The 17609-nt window shown below is 38.7% G+C and overlaps 1 protein-coding gene across 1 annotated transcript in view; it reads right to left on the reverse strand.

The window, feature by feature from the left end:
- Window positions 1-2193: 2193 nt before the first annotated feature.
- LOC100893980 (alpha-(1,6)-fucosyltransferase-like) overlaps window positions 2194-17609 on the reverse strand; it is a 29930-nt gene continuing 14514 nt past the window's right edge. The window contains exons 4-7 of the mRNA XM_030992079.1: window positions 15721-15973; window positions 8500-8676; window positions 6868-7018; window positions 2194-3413 (exon numbers count right to left, since the gene is read on the reverse strand). Coding sequence (XP_030847939.1) covers window positions 3249-3413; window positions 6868-7018; window positions 8500-8676; window positions 15721-15973 — 746 coding nt within the window. The 3' untranslated portion in view covers window positions 2194-3248. The remainder of the gene's footprint in view (window positions 3414-6867; window positions 7019-8499; window positions 8677-15720; window positions 15974-17609) is intronic.

Raw genomic sequence — 17609 nt, forward strand, 5'->3', positions numbered from 1 at the left:
GGGATTAACTGCAAATGATCAATTTCCCCTTCTTTTCACCTTTTTTTTCGGTCCCTTTTAGCTCTCCTTTTTTTTCTTTTCCTTCTTTCTTTCTTTTTTTAGCGGGGCGGGGGGAGGCAAGGGCATTTTGCCCCACCCCGATCCACAACTTGTTGGCGGAAAAATTGCAACTGATACCCCCTTCTCTCTTATTTTTGTGTTTGGGGGAAAGGGGGGCGAGGCTCTTTCGCCCCCCCCCCCCCGATCACTTCTTCCCCCTTTTCTTTTCTGATTCCTCTTCTTTCTTTCCCTTTCTCTCCTCTTTCCCTTCTCTCTCTCTCTTTTTTTCCTCCTTTTTTTCCCTTTTTTTTTATTCCTTCTTTTTTCCCCTTCTTTTTTTTTCCTCCTTTTTTTTATCCTTCTTTTTTTTCCTTCTTTTTTTTCCTTCTTTTTTTCCCAGGGGGGGGGCCCTGGCCCCCTGGCCCCCCTGGATCCGCCACTGGTTTACTCCGCCTTTACTTGGCCACACACATTCTCAGGGGGACTTCATTGCTACCGGGGCTAGACTTGATAAGCTTTGCTTTTTCTAGCCCCATCTACATAATTACTTACCTTTTTATGTTTTAATGTTGATGTTTGTTAACTGATGTAGATTTTCATCGTTCTTAAGTATCTGTTTTTATTTCGCTCTATGTGTCAAATGTAAAAAAATGTATTCTTTTACCTTGTATATTCTTCTAGGTTTTTAATGTGGAAAATAAATGAAATGAAATGAAATGAAATCACGCTACATCAGCGATTGAGGCTTCGCAAAGAAAGTGCAATAATTTTTCAATAATTTATTGCATTTTACCCCGGTCCCCAACATACAAAAATCCTCTGGACGGCCATGCATTATGGCTCAAGGCATGGGCACACAGAGGATTTTTTTTAATGTTGGGAACCGGGGTAAAATGCAATAGATTATTGACAAATTATTGCATTTTCTTTGTGTTTTTTTTTTATTTATGGAAACTGCCCCCTACCCTAGCCCCCGCTGCGTACAGTCATGGTTCAGTGACAAAGCAATGGCCTCGTAACCGTGAGGCCCCAGGATCAAAACCGTGTCGATGTGCTATATTAGTGCCCTTTTGTGGAGCATTAATCCTCATTACTGTCATTTATGACTTAAGGGCGTAGGTCCCCTAATTGATAAGCATAGTAGCACACACATGCATAAGCAGTCACGCAAAACACACATTGTCAAGTTATTATTCAATAAAATCTGAGAATGTATACTATTATCTAGATCTATTATTTTTAAATTATTTTAAAATAATTCCATAACTTAGGGTAAAACAAAAATATTCCAGCTATATGAGCGACAGTGTATCAAGAAATTCATAGTTTTCCAAAGTTATGCCATGATTATTATTGAGACGATTTTTTGACAGAGCTCAAAATTATAAACAAAGTTACAAACTAGTTGGAACAATTTGCGAACTACGGGTCTAAACTAATTACAGACGGGCTTGGACTGCTTGGAAATGGCAAACGTATCCGATCTGAACTTGATATCAACTGACTATGGACGGGTACAGACGAGATGGACGAAATGAGGACTGTTTATGAACGAAATAGGATCGTATTAAATACATTATTTACACATTCTACCCCGACCACAATCCGTTTTACGATTTTCTAGGACGGTTCCAGCACGTAGTGAGAACTAGTTTGGGTGATGGGGGCTTTCGGATAGCATTCACCAACTTATTTTGTTTTGTTTTTCCAATCCACAATCGTGTCAACTCTCAAGAACGTCCTTTCAACACCTTATATCGCTCACAAAAAGCGCGCGAAAGGCCGCCAATGGCGACCTTTCGCGAGTATTCGTTAAAGCGAGATATGCACAGAGAGTGATATAAGAGAGACAAGAAGACACAGAAAAGAATAGGAATGAGAAAAAAGAGAAAGGAAGGAAATTAAGGAGGGATGCAAATGAGTTTATAACATGTAATAATTCAAACTTTCCGTTTTACATAATGCACTTATCAACTTAATTATTTATACCCTTACCAAGTATGTTTTCATTTTTAAGTTTGTGAAAAATTAAGTTGTATATTAAAACTTACATCTCAAAATATTCAACAAAGGCCCCAATTCATCAACCAGTCCACCTTTCATTCTCAGGTTACGAAAAACACAAAAACATCAAATTTACGAGGGGTATGAATAATTAGTTGTTAACTGTATATTATACATTCTACATGTCATATCATACATTATATATATATATACATACATAAATTCACTTAACAGTCTGGACAAAACTGTCCGATTTGAACTCGTACGGGACTCCCGCTTGGTTCCTCCACTTAATGATAATAATAATCCACAACGTTTATTAGGGGCTTAATACGGGTGTCTCTATAAGCGCAACATTGTCTGACTAAAAATTATAAACCAAAACTTATAATTAACGCACAAATTTTGAATCTGTTCTTTATTCAATAAATCATGCATATATATAATAATGATAATATAAATGAGATCAAACATGTTAAAGGTCAAACATGAGATCAAACAAACAAGGAATAATACGGTGTGCACCTCCTTTGACCGACTGCAGAATATCATCCATGAATTAAAAGCGTACGTTTTCAGCAAGGACTTACATTTGTGGCTTTAATGATTCCAAAAGATGCAGATTTTAATACAGACGTTTTTAATATGCTGCTGAAATATAAGATTGTTGTCGATTAAAACACCAAGGTCTAGTACGTATCCACTACCCTTCAGTGAACCATCTCCGGTAACCAAGTCGGGAAAGTTTCTGAATTTGGAAGTAATTTGGATCATTTCATATTTTCGTTCATTAAGGCAAAGTCTATTGTTAAAAGACCAGAACCTAATGTCTTCAAGGCGACCGCTACGTTTCCGAGTCGCATCGTACTTCCCGGCTGAGAAGCGGCCGGAGCTTTAATTTGTTTGTAAAAAGTTCCTGTAGATACATGCCCTACATGCTGAACGGCTGTGTTCCACCTTCTCTTCTCGATGAGGTCTTCATGTGTCAGATCTTCAGTCATGTAATATTTTATCCGGCACTATATTATTGTGATTATGGTATAATAGACAAGTGGCAATTTTGTTTACACAGCGATTGGTAGTTCTTTATTTCTTTGTATTTTGGGATGCATGCTGTTCAATGTTTTATGAAAATAATTGTTTTCAATCAACCAATCTATAAGGTATAAATGATGGCCTTTCGAACGGACAACAGGCTTCGGTGATTACAAGGGAATGTTCTCAGAACCTTCATACAAAGGCATCTTGACTCTTTTGCCTAAGCTATTGGGTCTCTGACCATACCAGTAGTATCCAATGTCAACGGAGCGGACTTTGGTTGAAGCATCCACATGGTAATCCTGCATCATCTCATAAGCTAGTCGACAAACCTGCGTTAAGAGAGAGAGCAAAGTATTCATATTGTCATTTGTATTATAATACATGTTTATTAATTTATCTTTTGCATGTAGCGTTTCCCTTTTTAGAAGTAAACAACTTCTAAAAAATATACAATCAAATTTTCTGTAATATAGTTGGCTACCATTTATTAATATTAGGACTGTTAGTTTGCATATTAGGCTGATTTCGAAGGTCCTTCTTCTTTAAGCCATGGTCACAACCGGCCGTGCTTATCAATTCCACAGCGGAACTTTAGGAGGCTCGGGCGATTAACGTAAAGGATATGATCTGTGGGCATGATATTGTGTATGGTATTCCACTCTATAAGCTTGATTTTACATCGTTAAAAAATAGACGCTATATTTGTGTTGTAATCACGGTATTAGATCTCTTTTGACTTATATTACTTAGTAAAAACTATTGTGATTGTTTAAGATTCATCCTTGGCATTTAAAGAAATAAATATACTGGTTGAATCGGCATTTCTCACAACAACAAAAAAGAAGAAAAAAAATAGAAACACGAAAAGGTCATCTTCTAGGGCATCACCCAATTTGAGAAAAAAATTCTTAAGTGTGGTATGGCGTCCTATTTTTTTGTTTCTCCCGATCTCTCTCGATATTGCAGAATAAAGGGTGCATGACTGTAAAGCCCGAAGCACACGTCGTGTTATACCACTATCGACATATATAATTTATGTCACAGAAAGCAGTGAGCAATAGGCATCTACAGATAATGAAAGCTACCCAAGAATTTTCACCAGTGGGGCATGTGAAGACGGGTGGGGCGGCATGTGCCCCGCTTGGCACTTGAAGGGGCACATAAAACGCAAAAAGAGAGGGGGCTTTCTGCTACCTTGCTACATTGTCATATTCCTCCAGAGACTTCGTTAATTTTGCCACCCGGTTGAAGAACAAATAAATAGAAAGCAGCTTACGCTAAAATGTCGCAACTCGATCCACTGCTTTGTTGCAATCAAAGACCTACAAGGCGAGGGGGGGGGGTAAGGATGGAGTTTCAATTCGAGCAACAGTCACGTCATATTTCGGCAGCGACATACTCGAATATAGTCACATTTGGGTTCCTGAATATCTTTATGTTTGGGCAGCTAGGTCCCCGAATATTCTACTTTTATATCCAAGCTAGTGAATTTTGATGATGAAACAACATTTCCAAGAGATTAAAGTTTTCATTTTCGCCCACGCGGATTGCTCGCTCTGGAAATAGTCTTGGCGATGGGATGCCTGAAAATCGTCATATTCGGGCAGTGTGTAATTTTGTTGGCGAAGTAATATCTTCACTATATAATGAAAGCGTCGTTTGTTTCTAGCTCGCTTGTACAGTTATGTAACAAAAGGTTTAATTTTCATGCAACTGCGCCAGGAGTGTAACTTTGACAGACTTGGCGCATTATAAATGTTCACTATTATTATTATTAACAGGGAATGTGGCCAGAGGATTGGACAAGAAGCCAGTTGATAACTATTAAGAAGACTAGAGGAAGCGCGATAGCTCAGTCGGTAGAGCAGTGGTCTCGTAATCCGGTGACCCGGGTTCGAAACCAAGGCGATGCGCTAGTGCCCTTTGGTAAGGCATTAAGCCTCATTACCAGGTCCCTCAGAGAGGACCTAAAGCCGTCGACCGTCTGGTTGCTTACTTACAAGCATTTATGCTCTCTTACCAGTCAGTTAAAATAAACATTACCACCACCGCCAAGACTACAAAGGCAATCAGATGCGAGGATCACCGCACCATCAGCCTGGTATCACATGCTTCAAAAGTATTGCTAAATGTACTCCACCATCGGATAAAAGCGAGGTCCAAATATTATATTGGAATTGGCCAATTTGGCTTTCGTAAAGGGGTCGGTACCCGAGAAGCAATTGCTTTAATGAGAATATTAAGTGAGAGATGTAAACAGCATGGTCAGGACCTATATATCAGTTTTGTGGACTACGAAAAGACATTGTGTCAATTAAACTAGGCTGATGAAAGTGCTGTCAGCATTAGGTATTGATTGGAAACACCGTAGACTTCTTGCATCCTTGTGCATGTCTTAAACTGCACGCGTTCACGTTGGAGATGGGGTCTCTGAACCAGCCATCATTGGACGTGGAACACGTCAGGGGTGCCTTCTGTCTCCTCTTCTCTTCAATATCTATGCAGATGCAATGGTAAGAGAAGCTCTGGCAATGTTAGAAGAAGGGGTGAACGTTGGAGGAGTATTAATTAAGTCTGATGATCAGATCACACTCGCTGTCACTGCCGATGGCCTTCAAAGACAGATGGTACAGATGGACCAAGTGGTCATGAGCTATGACATGAGAATCAACGAGAAGAAAACGAAGGTGACGATGATAAGTAAGGTCAAGACAAAATCAATAACCGTCATTATAAATCGCAACAGACTAGTGCAAGTCAACCACTTCAAGTATCTGGACAGTGTGCTGACTGAGGATGGATAGTGCGCCAAAGAGGTCAACTTGCTCTCAGCACTGGCACGAGCTACCTTCTTCAACGACAATATAATTATCTCTCTAGTATGGAGTGTGACGTTGTATGGGGCAGAGACGTGGACACTCGTCAGGAAAGACATTCAGCGATTGGAGGCGGTCGAAATGTGGTGCTGGCGTAAATTACTAGGTGTGTCTTGGAGGGACAGAGTTTCGGATGAAGAGGTGTGGCATCGACCTCAAGAAAAGCGGGTGCTGCTTCAAACGATCAGAGAGAAAGAGACAGAAGAAATGGCTAGGACACATAATGCGGCATGATGATGGCTTGATGATCAGAGTCATAGAAGGTCGTTGGAAAGAAGATGAGGGGAAGACCTCGTAAAGGCTTTCTAGATGACTTAATCGCAGAATGTGGAGCAATAGGATATGAAATGCTGAAACGGATGGCTCAAGACCGAGGTACTATGAGAGACACTTGATGTAGGCTTCTGATATGGTCACTAAACCTGTCATAAACTGACAGATCACTATTGATGATGATAATCCATCGGCCATTTATTTTTTTGGGAAGAAAGAGGTATGATTTTTTTAATTTGTTATTAAAAGGGGAAGATGCTGTAAGGGGTAGATGGCGTGGACTTCTAAGGGAATAACATCAACCAGCGCTCTGTTTACCTATCCGAATCATAAAATTTAATAGGTTTAACACTCCAAAGTGACCTACCCCTCCCCCTCAAAAATAGAAGAAATAGTTTAAGCGTTTTTGTATGCTTTTTCAAGTTGATCGGTATCATAAATTTAAAGGTAGATACATGAGTGAATGAATGAATAAAAAGTAAGCAAATTAAATACTTTAAATAAATAAATGAATAAATAAAAAATGAATAATTACAAATTGAATTAATGAATAAATAAATAAACGAATGAATAAATAGATAACAGTTCTACATATTATGCAACAGAAAATCGCAAAAAATTAAGAAATACATACATTTGAGGTGCAGGTGCAAACAAGAAAATCCGAACGAGCCAAAAGATGAATGTCATAGATGATACCCATTAAAGATTCCTCTGACAATCTTGTTGATACTTTGGCTGACTGAGATATTGTATTGTCACTGACAAACACATAACCAGGATATCTATAGAAGAAACAAAATATGTACATAAAGTCAGGTTGCAAAATACTTCGCAGCGGTGTTCAAACAGTCTACTCGAGATGCGAAGATTATGGTATCGATCCCCGACATGGAACTTCATGAAATGATTGTGACATTGTGATTTATTTTTCATATATTATTTGAGATGTTTTTAGAACTTTATCGATCAATCTCTATGATTGAATGTTTGGAATTATCAAATAAGTGCCGATAAGATATAATTTTTATCTATGATCAAGAAAAACAAATGATATGAAATTAACCTTTCTATTTCATTTGCCACAAGACCCCCCCCCCCCCCCCCCACATCAAAACAACAAGCAACCTTCTGTAATGACAAAAAATATAGAGAGATGAGTTGACTTTTCAAAAACTTAAATGCCTTTTGATTGTAATTTTTAAGTTTTATTTGTATTTACTTTTACCAAAAGTTACTTTCCAGAATATATATAGATGAATTTATCCCATTTTGAATGATGGGGCCTTCCATAGATCTGGGTATAAAAAGAAGATGAGGGGCGTATTCAGGACTGCCAAGGGGCCCGGAACTCCCTTCTTTCATTTTTATGTGCCTGCTTGTTAGATATCATTCTTCTTTTTTTACTACTTTACATTGATGATGATAATCCCAATTCGTAGATTTATTTCTCCCTTTGTAACTGTATGTTGATTACTAGTATATATTATATCTCTTTTTTTATTTGTAACCTGTTTTGATTTTTCTTTGGGATTAAATTGTATAGTGATGAAAATCTAAGATTGTGGATTTCATTTTTTAAATCAGACCCGCCCCCCCCCGCCCCCTCCCTTTCGCTCGATAACACCTTAATCTAAATTTGCCACTCTCCACCCTGGTGTTGAATGGGTACCGGCAGGAAGGAATTCCTCGAACGTTATGATCACTGATACAGAGTCTAGCAGAGCCGGAGTAATATAGGGTGCCTTGAGCAACTTACGCGGTGGGTATGTGCGCTTTGTTTTTATCCGATATTATTATTATTATTGTTATTAATATTTGCTGTACAAATATTACTGTGTTCCGAAGTTTTCATTGGGATCTCGTACCTTGATTTGAGGTTCCGAACATGACCTAGGAAAAAAAACTATGATTTGTCTGCCAAAAGGGCAAACGGTAAACATCTCTATCAAATCACCCTACCACCATATCAAAATACTCAGTTCTTGTATGGCGCATATTACAAATTAATAGTTTGGATTATTACCTCTGATATAGCCAAAATGCCCTGACGAAGGCACTGAAGCATTCAAGGAATTACTACCTGCGGGTACCCATTCGCTTTACCTGTGTCGATTGTGGCAATTAACAAATGTAGTTAAATGTCTTGCCAAAAGACTCAGAGCGAGCTATATGGCAGGGATTAGAATTCCAGTTCTATCCATAATACCACAATACCTTTACGTGTTCTGGTGCTCTTAAGCCACGAATGTTGTCCTAAACTCACTTTTTCTTAGCTTCTTCGAGCAGACTGGCCTCGTCTGTTGCTAAGAAGATTCTCCTGACCGGCACTTCTTGTCTCTTCTCCAATTCCTGGTAGAATTCTTCGACGTAGAGCATGTACTCCTCGATAAAATGAAATTTGGCTTCCTGGACGAGCTTATCTGTACGCCTCACTTGAACGCTGTCATTGAGGGAAAAGATTATCGTGAAATCAATGCTAGTAATCAAGATATCCGGAAGAGCTCCAAACCCTCAGCTCGTTTTGTTTTGACTGACAAAGCTAGAAATGTACCTTAGTGATTTAAAGTCTTAATCAATGTAATACATGTATTGCTCTATAATGTACTACATATTTGACAATTGTGTTAGTGTTGATTATTCATGTGTTCAAAGGCATTTTTTCTATCTGAAAATCAAGTTTGTTAGTTGCAATGCAGAGGTGAAGGAGCATCAAAATAAAAAGCACTTTGGAGGGGAAAGGGGCACCTACACATAGTAATCACAAAGCGTTAACAGAATGCAATATTGAGACATCATTTTGTACACATGTTTACTCCTACAATCTGATTAATACAATACAATATCGCTGGAATGCTCCCCAGGGAGTGGAGAATGTGCATACATTGTGTGCGGGTAAGCCTGAATCATATGACCGGGGTAATAATATATATATCTGTAAAGCGCTTTGAGAGGGCCTTCGGTCCTGAAAAGCGCTATATAAGAACTAGCTATTATTATTATTATTATTATTATAATTGTTTCTCTCTTTATCTGGATCTTCATTTCTGCTTTCGCGTCATACTTTGCGGTTGTTTTTAACGGTCTAAAGTGCGAGCGAGCAGAATTTTTTTATGATTTGTAGGTCGCATTAAGATAATATAACTGATGTCAACATACTTCACTCGATCAATTTAATTCAATAATTCCGTATAGGCGTATACTATAAATGCGATCGAACGTAGAGAGCAAGCTTGGAGAAATTTCATAAAATAATGCTCTCGTTTGCTTTAAATTATGGTCCCATTTTTTTGTGGCTGAGGTGACGAAGTGTCGTGTAGCATTTATACCGATAATGGCTTATTTTCACCATAATTTATTTTAGGGTAATGTGCATGGCAGTTCCTTGGAATTTCGGAACCATTGCCACATTTGTAAAGGGCATTTATCACATTTGAAAAGGGACACTAATTCGCTTTGAAGGGTTCTCTAGAAATGAAAAGGTAGAGTACTCATCAGAAAGAAAGCAAAGAGCACTTTTCAGAAGTATAAATGGGGACTTATCATAGTTAAAAGGAGCACTTATCGGTAGGGCAAAAGCGCACTCATTATAAAGAAAGTGACACTGATAAGATTTTGTACAGGGACACTTAAAAGGAGAAAGGGGCACTCATTGTAAAGAAAGGAACACTTATAATATTTTGTAAAAGAGACACTAAAGAGAAAAGGGCACTCATTATAAAGAAAGGGACACTGATAAGATTTTGTATAGGGACGTTTACAAGGAGAACAGGGTACTAATTTTAGATGAAAGGAACACTTTATAAGGGATGAAAATGGGCACTTATCAGAAGGAAAAAATGACACTTTGGTGTACTTGAAAAATTGTGAGGAAGACTCTGTGCCCACTGAGCCTCTCCCCACCCCCACCGGAGCACCGCCTCTATTTTGCTGCATTTATTTGGACCCTTCAATTTTCAAGGCCAAATTTTTTTTTACTATTGGTATATGGATGTAGTTAATATGCATCTCGATAAGGTGTCCACGTGGTGTAAAATGAATAAACTTACAGTAAATTTGTTAAAAACGAATTATTTACTTATACGAGGGAGTTGACAACCAGTAGGTATTTAAGGAGTATTGAAAATAGTCGACACCGAAATAAAACAGGTAGATGTTGCATCATTTGTAGGAATCCATATACCTGTATATCAACAGTTGACTTGGAAATCTCATATCGGAAGAGTAAATAAGTGTATTAGAAAGGGAAAAAAAGGTTGGTGTTTTATATACACTGTTGGTCATAAAGGTGGAGAAATTTTTTTTACCCCAATTTATGGAATGGTTTCGACAATGATTTATTCCTAATAGATCTGAATAATAGTATACATTCTCTTATTTTATTGAATAATAGTTTGCGTGTGTTTGTTTTGCGTGACTGCTAAATCATGTGTGTGCTACTATGCTAATCAACTAGGGGACCTACGTCCTTAAGTCATAACTGACAGCAATGAGGATAAATGCCTCACAAAAGGGCACTTATATAGCTGATCGACACGGTTTTTATTCTCGGGCCTCACAGTAACGAGGCCATTGCTTAGCCACTGAATCATGACTGTACGCAGGGGGTCTATTCGCTATTCATAAGGACCGCTATTCATAACGTGTAAATTCCCGTACTTCCGGGTCCGCTATTCATAATGGCAAAAGAGGGTCACTATTCATAATGAAATAAGGTTCGTTAATCATAAGGACCGCTATTCATAACGTGAGATGAGGGTCGCTATTCATAATTCATATTAAGGGTCACTAATCATAAGGACCGCTATTCATAATATGAAATCAGGGTCGCTATTCATAATACGACGAGAGGGTCGCTATTCATAATACGAAATAAGGTTCATTACTTATAAGGGTCGCTATTCATAACACGGGAAGAGGGTCGCTATTCATAATAGGAGAAGAGGGTCGCTATTCATAATAGGAGAAGAGGGTCGCTATTCATAATAGAAGAAGAGGGTCGCTATTCATAATAGGAGAAGAGGGTCGCTATTCATAAAAGGAGAAGAGGGTCGCTATTCATAATAGAAGAAGAGGGTCACTATTCATAATAGGAGAAGAGGGTCGCTATTCATAATAGGAGAAGAGGGTCGCTATTCATAATAGGAAATGAGGGTCGCTATTCATAATAGGAGAAGAGGGTCGCTATTCATAATAGAAGAAGAGGGTCGCTATTCATAATAGGAAAAGAGGGTCGCTATTCATAATAGGAGTAGATGGTCGCTATACATAATAGGAGAAGAGGGTCGCTATTCATAATAGGAGAAGAGGGTCGCTATTCATAATATGAAATGAGGTCGCTATTCATAATAGGAGTAAGGGGTCGCTATTCATATCATATATTCATTTCTCTTCAAATCCTCTTCTTTCTCTAATAATTTAATGAAACATCAAAGCTTCCACGTTTTGCGCGGGAGGGGGGAAACTGAATTCAGACAAGGATTAAGAGTCGAGAATGGAACAACGAATCATCTTCTTTCTCTAATAATTGCATTAAACAATGAAAGGTCAAAGCTTACGCGCTTTGCGCAAGAGGGGGGAATAGAATTCAGACAATTATTAAGAGTCGAGAACGGTACAACAAATCGTAATTTTTCTCTAATAATTAATGAAATGTAAAAGCGAGGGGGAAAACTGAATTCAGACAAGGATTAAGAGTCGAGAATGGTACAATAAATCGTCTTCTTTTTCTAATAGTGAATGAAAGTTCAAAGCTTTCGCGCGTAATGGGTGGGGGAGGGGAGGGGGGGGGGACAGCAAGCTGCCCGAATATGAATTTTTGATATCTTTTCTCGTTTATCTTGGTGATAAAGAACACTTTCACAAAAAACATATAATGCTCAAATTTTTGCTCGCTCGTTTCGCTCACAAGCAGAATTGTGAACTAGAAAATAATCGGGCAAGAGGCTTTAGCCCCCCCCCCCCCCCAGATGAAAATGTCAAAAAAATGTATATCTTAAAAACGGGGAATGTTGATATCGGACAAGAGACGTGAAGTGAGCTTGCACCCCTTTCCAAAATTGTTCCTGCTTCTAGGTACCCGTATCGTGCTTCTAATATGACCTTGTCAGTATTGGTATGTTGAGTTGAAAAAACGGTCTGCGCATTTTTCAAATTTCCGTCCCCCCCCCCCCCCCAATTGAAAAATTCTGGATCCGCGCCGGGGCGTACTGATGGGGGGGGGGGGCTCGGGGGATCGGTAGATACTGGGCTTAGGTCCAATTGTCAGGTCCAATTCCGCTCAGTAATTTGTAGGTCCATAAGTCCTAATAAAAATTACTTTCTACAAAAACATTATTGTCGTATAAACAATTACTAGTTTCTTAAATAGCAAGCTAAAATGGATAATGGGCCTGCTTGGCGTACTTAATATCTCAGTGGCGTAGCCTGGATAAGATCAGTCGGGGGCAGGGTGATGGGGCAAGATTTCCAACAAGGAGGAAAATTTACGATAGGATTACATGTGTGTTATGTTTTACTTTTTTTCGTCACCACATGAGCGGGGGTTGGCTCTATATAATTATCAAAGATAACAGATAAAATATAGTTACTTTAAAAAGAGACAACTATTCAGGGCTATATATCGCCCCCCCTACAGGAACGTAGCCGAGTGGGGGGGGGGGCGTATTATGAATAGCGAACCTCATTTCGTATCATGAATAGCGACCGTCTACTCCTATTATGAATAGCGACCCTCTTCTTCTATTATGAATAGCGACCCTCTTCTTCTATTATGAATAGCGACCCTCATTTCTTATTATGAATAGCGACCCTCTACTCCTATTATGAATAGCGACCCTCTTCTTCTATTATGAATAGCGACCCCCTTCTTCTATTATGAATAGCGACCCTCATTTCTTATTATGAATAGCGACCCTCTTCTCCTATTATGAATACCGACCCTCTTCTTCTATTATGAATAGCGACCCTCTTCTCCTTTTATGAATAGCGACCTTCATTTCTTATTATGAATAATGACCCTTATGAATAATAACCCTTATGAATAACGACCCTCATTTTGCATTATGAATAGCGACCCTCTTCTTCTATTATGAATAGCGACCCCCTTCTTCTATTATGAATAGCGACCCTCATTTCTTATTATGAATAGCGACCCTCTACTCCTATTATGAATAGCGACCCTCTTCTTCTATTATGAATAGCGACCCTCTTCTTCTATTATGAATAGCGACCCTTATTTCTTATTATGAATAGCGACCCCCTACTCCTATTATGAATAGCGACCCTCTTCTCCTATTATGAATAGCGACCCTCTTCTTCTATTATGAATAGCGACCCTCATTTCTTATTATGAATAGCGACCCTCTACTCCTATTATGAATAGCGACCCTCTTCTTCTATCATGAATAGCGACCCTCTTCTCCTTTTATGAATAGCGACCCTATCCTCCTATTATGAATAGCGACCCTCTTCTTCTATTATGAATAGCGACCCTCTTCTCCTATTATGAATAGCGACCCTCATTTTTTATTATGAATAGCGACCCTCTACTCCTATTATGAATAGCGACCCTCTTCTTCTATTATGAATAGCGGTCCTCTACTCCTATTATGAATAGCGACCCTCATTTCTTTTTATGAATAGCGACCCTCTTCTTCTATTATGAATAGCGACCCCCTTCTTCTATTATGAATAGCGACCCTCATTTCTTATTATGAATAGCGACCCTCTACTCCTATTATGAATAGCGACCCTCTTCTTCTATTATGAATAGCGACCCTCTTCTTCTATTATGAATAGCGACCCTTATTTCTTATTATGAATAGCGACCCCCTACTCCTATTATGAATAGCGACCCTCTTCTCCTATTATGAATAGCGACCCTCTTCTTCTATTATGAATAGCGACCCTCATTTCTTATTATGAATAGCGACCCTCTACTCCTATTATGAATAGCGACCCTCTTCTTCTATCATGAATAGCGACCCTCTTCTCCTTTTATGAATAGCGACCCTATCCTCCTATTATGAATAGCGACCCTCTTCTTCTATTATGAATAGCGACCCTCTTCTCCTATTATGAATAGCGACCCTCATTTCTTATTATGAATAGCGACCCTCTACTCCTATTATGAATAGCGACCCTCTTCTTCTATTATGAATAGCGATCCTCTACTCCTATTATGAATAGCGACCCTCATTTCTTTTTATGAATAGCGACCCTCTACTCCTATTATGAATAGCGACCCTCTTCTTCTATTATGAATAGCGACCCTCTTCTTCTATTATGAATAGCGACCCTCATTTCTTATTATGAATAGCGACCCTCTACTCCTATTATGAATAGCGACCCTCTTCTTCTATTATGAATAGCGACCCCCTTCTTCTATCATGAATAGCGACCCTCATTTCTTATTATGAATAGCGACCCTCTTCTCCTATTATGAATACCGACCCTCTTCTTCTATTATGAATAGCGACCCTCTTCTCCTTTTATGAATAGCGACCCTCATTTCTTATTATGAATAATGACCCTTATGAATAATAACCCTTATGAATAACGACCCTCATTTTGCATTATGAATAGCGACCCTCATTTTGTATTATGAATAGCGACCCTCATTTCGTATTATGAATAGCGACCCTCTTTCTGTGTTATGAATACCGACCCTTTTGTAATATTATGAATAGGGACCCTTATGAATAACGACCCCGTTTTCCTATTATGAATAGCGACCCTCTCCTAATATTATGAATACCGACCCTCTTCTTTGATTATGAATAGCGGTCCTTATGAATAATGACCCTTATGAATAATGACCCTTTTCTCCAATTATGAAAAGCGGACCTTATGAATAGCGGTCTTTATGAATAATGGACCTTATGAATAGCGGACCTTATGAATAGCGGTCCTTATGAATAGCGACATTGACCCGTACGCAGCGGGGGCTAGGGTATGTCGCCGCTCCACAAATACAAAAAACAAAGAAAATGCAATAAATTATCAATAATTCATTGCATTTTCCCCCGGTCCCCCCAACAACAAAAAAATAATTCAACTCAACTCAACTCAACTCAAACAGCATAACTGAAAAATAAAATGTTTTTTATTGAAATGTGTTTTTTTGTTTGCATCTTAAATGTGATATAAACTACGACATACATGTAGCAATAATAGCCAGAATCAAACTGTACGGTAACATATTCAGTACAGTACAAACACTACCAAGTATTGGACCGTGTAATACTGTACCGTAACACTGCAGTGTATACTATTATGAATTCAATATTACTTCCCATGAGAAGTAGAAAACAGGCCTTTGCTGGAGTTTCGTATGGGGTATCCCTGTTATACTTCGGTGGTTTGACTTGAAATTTGCTAGCGTGGGGGTGGGGGGGGGGGGTAACCAACAAATAGATTCCTCTACCACGAGTGAAAAGAAATTAAATCAAATCAACTCAAATCAAATCCAATTTATTCGTCTCACCCAACAATCGGATGTGTGAATCCTAAGGCCGCTGTCTCATTGTCCATGAGTTCTTGGAGTTGAGGCTGAGGTCTCAGAATGTAGGTCATGATCTGACCTATCCACCAAACGGCGGGGTTACCATGTACTCTTTCCAGTCTCTCTGAGATGTCTTCTGGGATTGCCAATGGCAGGAAGTCCGGCCTTAGGTCCTGAGATAACCAGCCTACGATGGGAAGTTCCACCACCTGGATATTTTCATTTTCTTCAGGACCTATAGATGGAAAACAAGATAAATGATTTCAGTTAATTCGTAAACACCAATTTCTACCACATATTGCATACTTTTACAAACCGGTATTTTCACTATCATCTATCATATGACCTGTCTCCATACTCGGTTTCTTTCACCATCCAATGATCATGACGATATTATGCTGCATACTAGTTAGTTTACATCCATTTATGTTTTTTTTATGAGAATGCGATTCATGTTCAAGATCAAAAAGTCACAATTGTCTCTGATTGACCTTCGTCTTTGTGACCTTTGTCCTTTGACCTTCTTACCCCCAAGAACTTGATGGGAAGTTCATCTGCCTACAAAGTAGGGCCAAAATTTATTCAATGAAAAACAGACAATACCATATTGTTCAAACAGACATCACATTTCTCATCTACAGATATCAGATCATTCAAACAGATATTATAATTCGCAAACAGACGTCAATATCGTGGACCAGAGGTCTGGAAGAATTATTTTAATTTGACAGTCTATAATTTCTGCAGACACAGGCCCAATACCAAAGTTAAAAAATAACTAACCGTATCTGATGTAGTTCAGCTGATTTTAAACTTATATTCTTTCTCTCTTTTTGTTCTTATTATGCAGGTTGTCCCAGGAGGTTTGATTACCAGGCTTCATTCATAGGCCTACAAGTCCCTTGTCTGCCTTCATCTTGAGTACTGTTCCGGCGTCTGGGATCCCTACAACATCTCGGATATGCAGGATCTTAAAAAGATCCAATGCCGAGATCAGGACGTTGCAGTGGCCGACTCTATCTACAAGGCGGTTTGCAAGTAGACTGGGAATGATGCACAAGATAGGCAACTGTCTCTCTGCCTTTCCCTTGAAAGTCATATTTTCCTTCAACAAATCACGAACACGAAAGAACCATGACATGACCCTCAAGATGTATCAAGCCAGAAGCGACAAAGTCAAGTTTTCATTTGCCCAACGCTCTGTCTCAGAATGAATGGAAATGCCTTCCATGATATGTAGTGCATGCTGACAGTCCAAAGAACTTCCAAGAACTCCAGAGGCATCTAATGCCCTTATCCCCTAAAAAATCATCTGTCTTCCTCATGCCACTTGTAATCTTTAGTTCATCTTCGCGATATGCTACATAGCCTTTTTAAGGCTACCAGAGGAAGAAGGGAAGACGATATATCGAGGACCATGACATTATTATGTATTTGTCCTCTTAAATGCATGTTCATGTAACATAATTCTTTGATATTTAATGTCACTTCAAGTTCTCACAAATATATTTAGGGATGCTGAACTCGAAACTAAATTTAAGTGGAAAAATAAAATGATGTAGGAGTAGTACAATAGTAGTAATACTATTAGTAATGATAATACTACTACTACTACTAATAATAATAATAATAGTAACTATAAATATCGTAATCTCCATTGCCGCGCAATGCAAATGTATCCCCCGGCAATGTCATCCTTATGTTTGAAGGAGGGACAAAGATCCCCTCTCCATGACGTAGATATCGCCACCAGTGACTCAGACTATTGTCAAGACTAGGAGCAGCATCACTAGAATAATATGTGTTTAGATTAGAGTATAATGCATCTCTATAGAAAATTTGAAAGAAATGTGTCAAGAAATGTGACCTGC

This window comes from Strongylocentrotus purpuratus, unplaced genomic scaffold (assembly GCF_000002235.5).
Source record: "Strongylocentrotus purpuratus isolate Spur 01 unplaced genomic scaffold, Spur_5.0 spur5_scaffold_2, whole genome shotgun sequence".
NCBI lineage: Eukaryota > Metazoa > Echinodermata > Echinoidea > Camarodonta > Strongylocentrotidae > Strongylocentrotus > Strongylocentrotus purpuratus.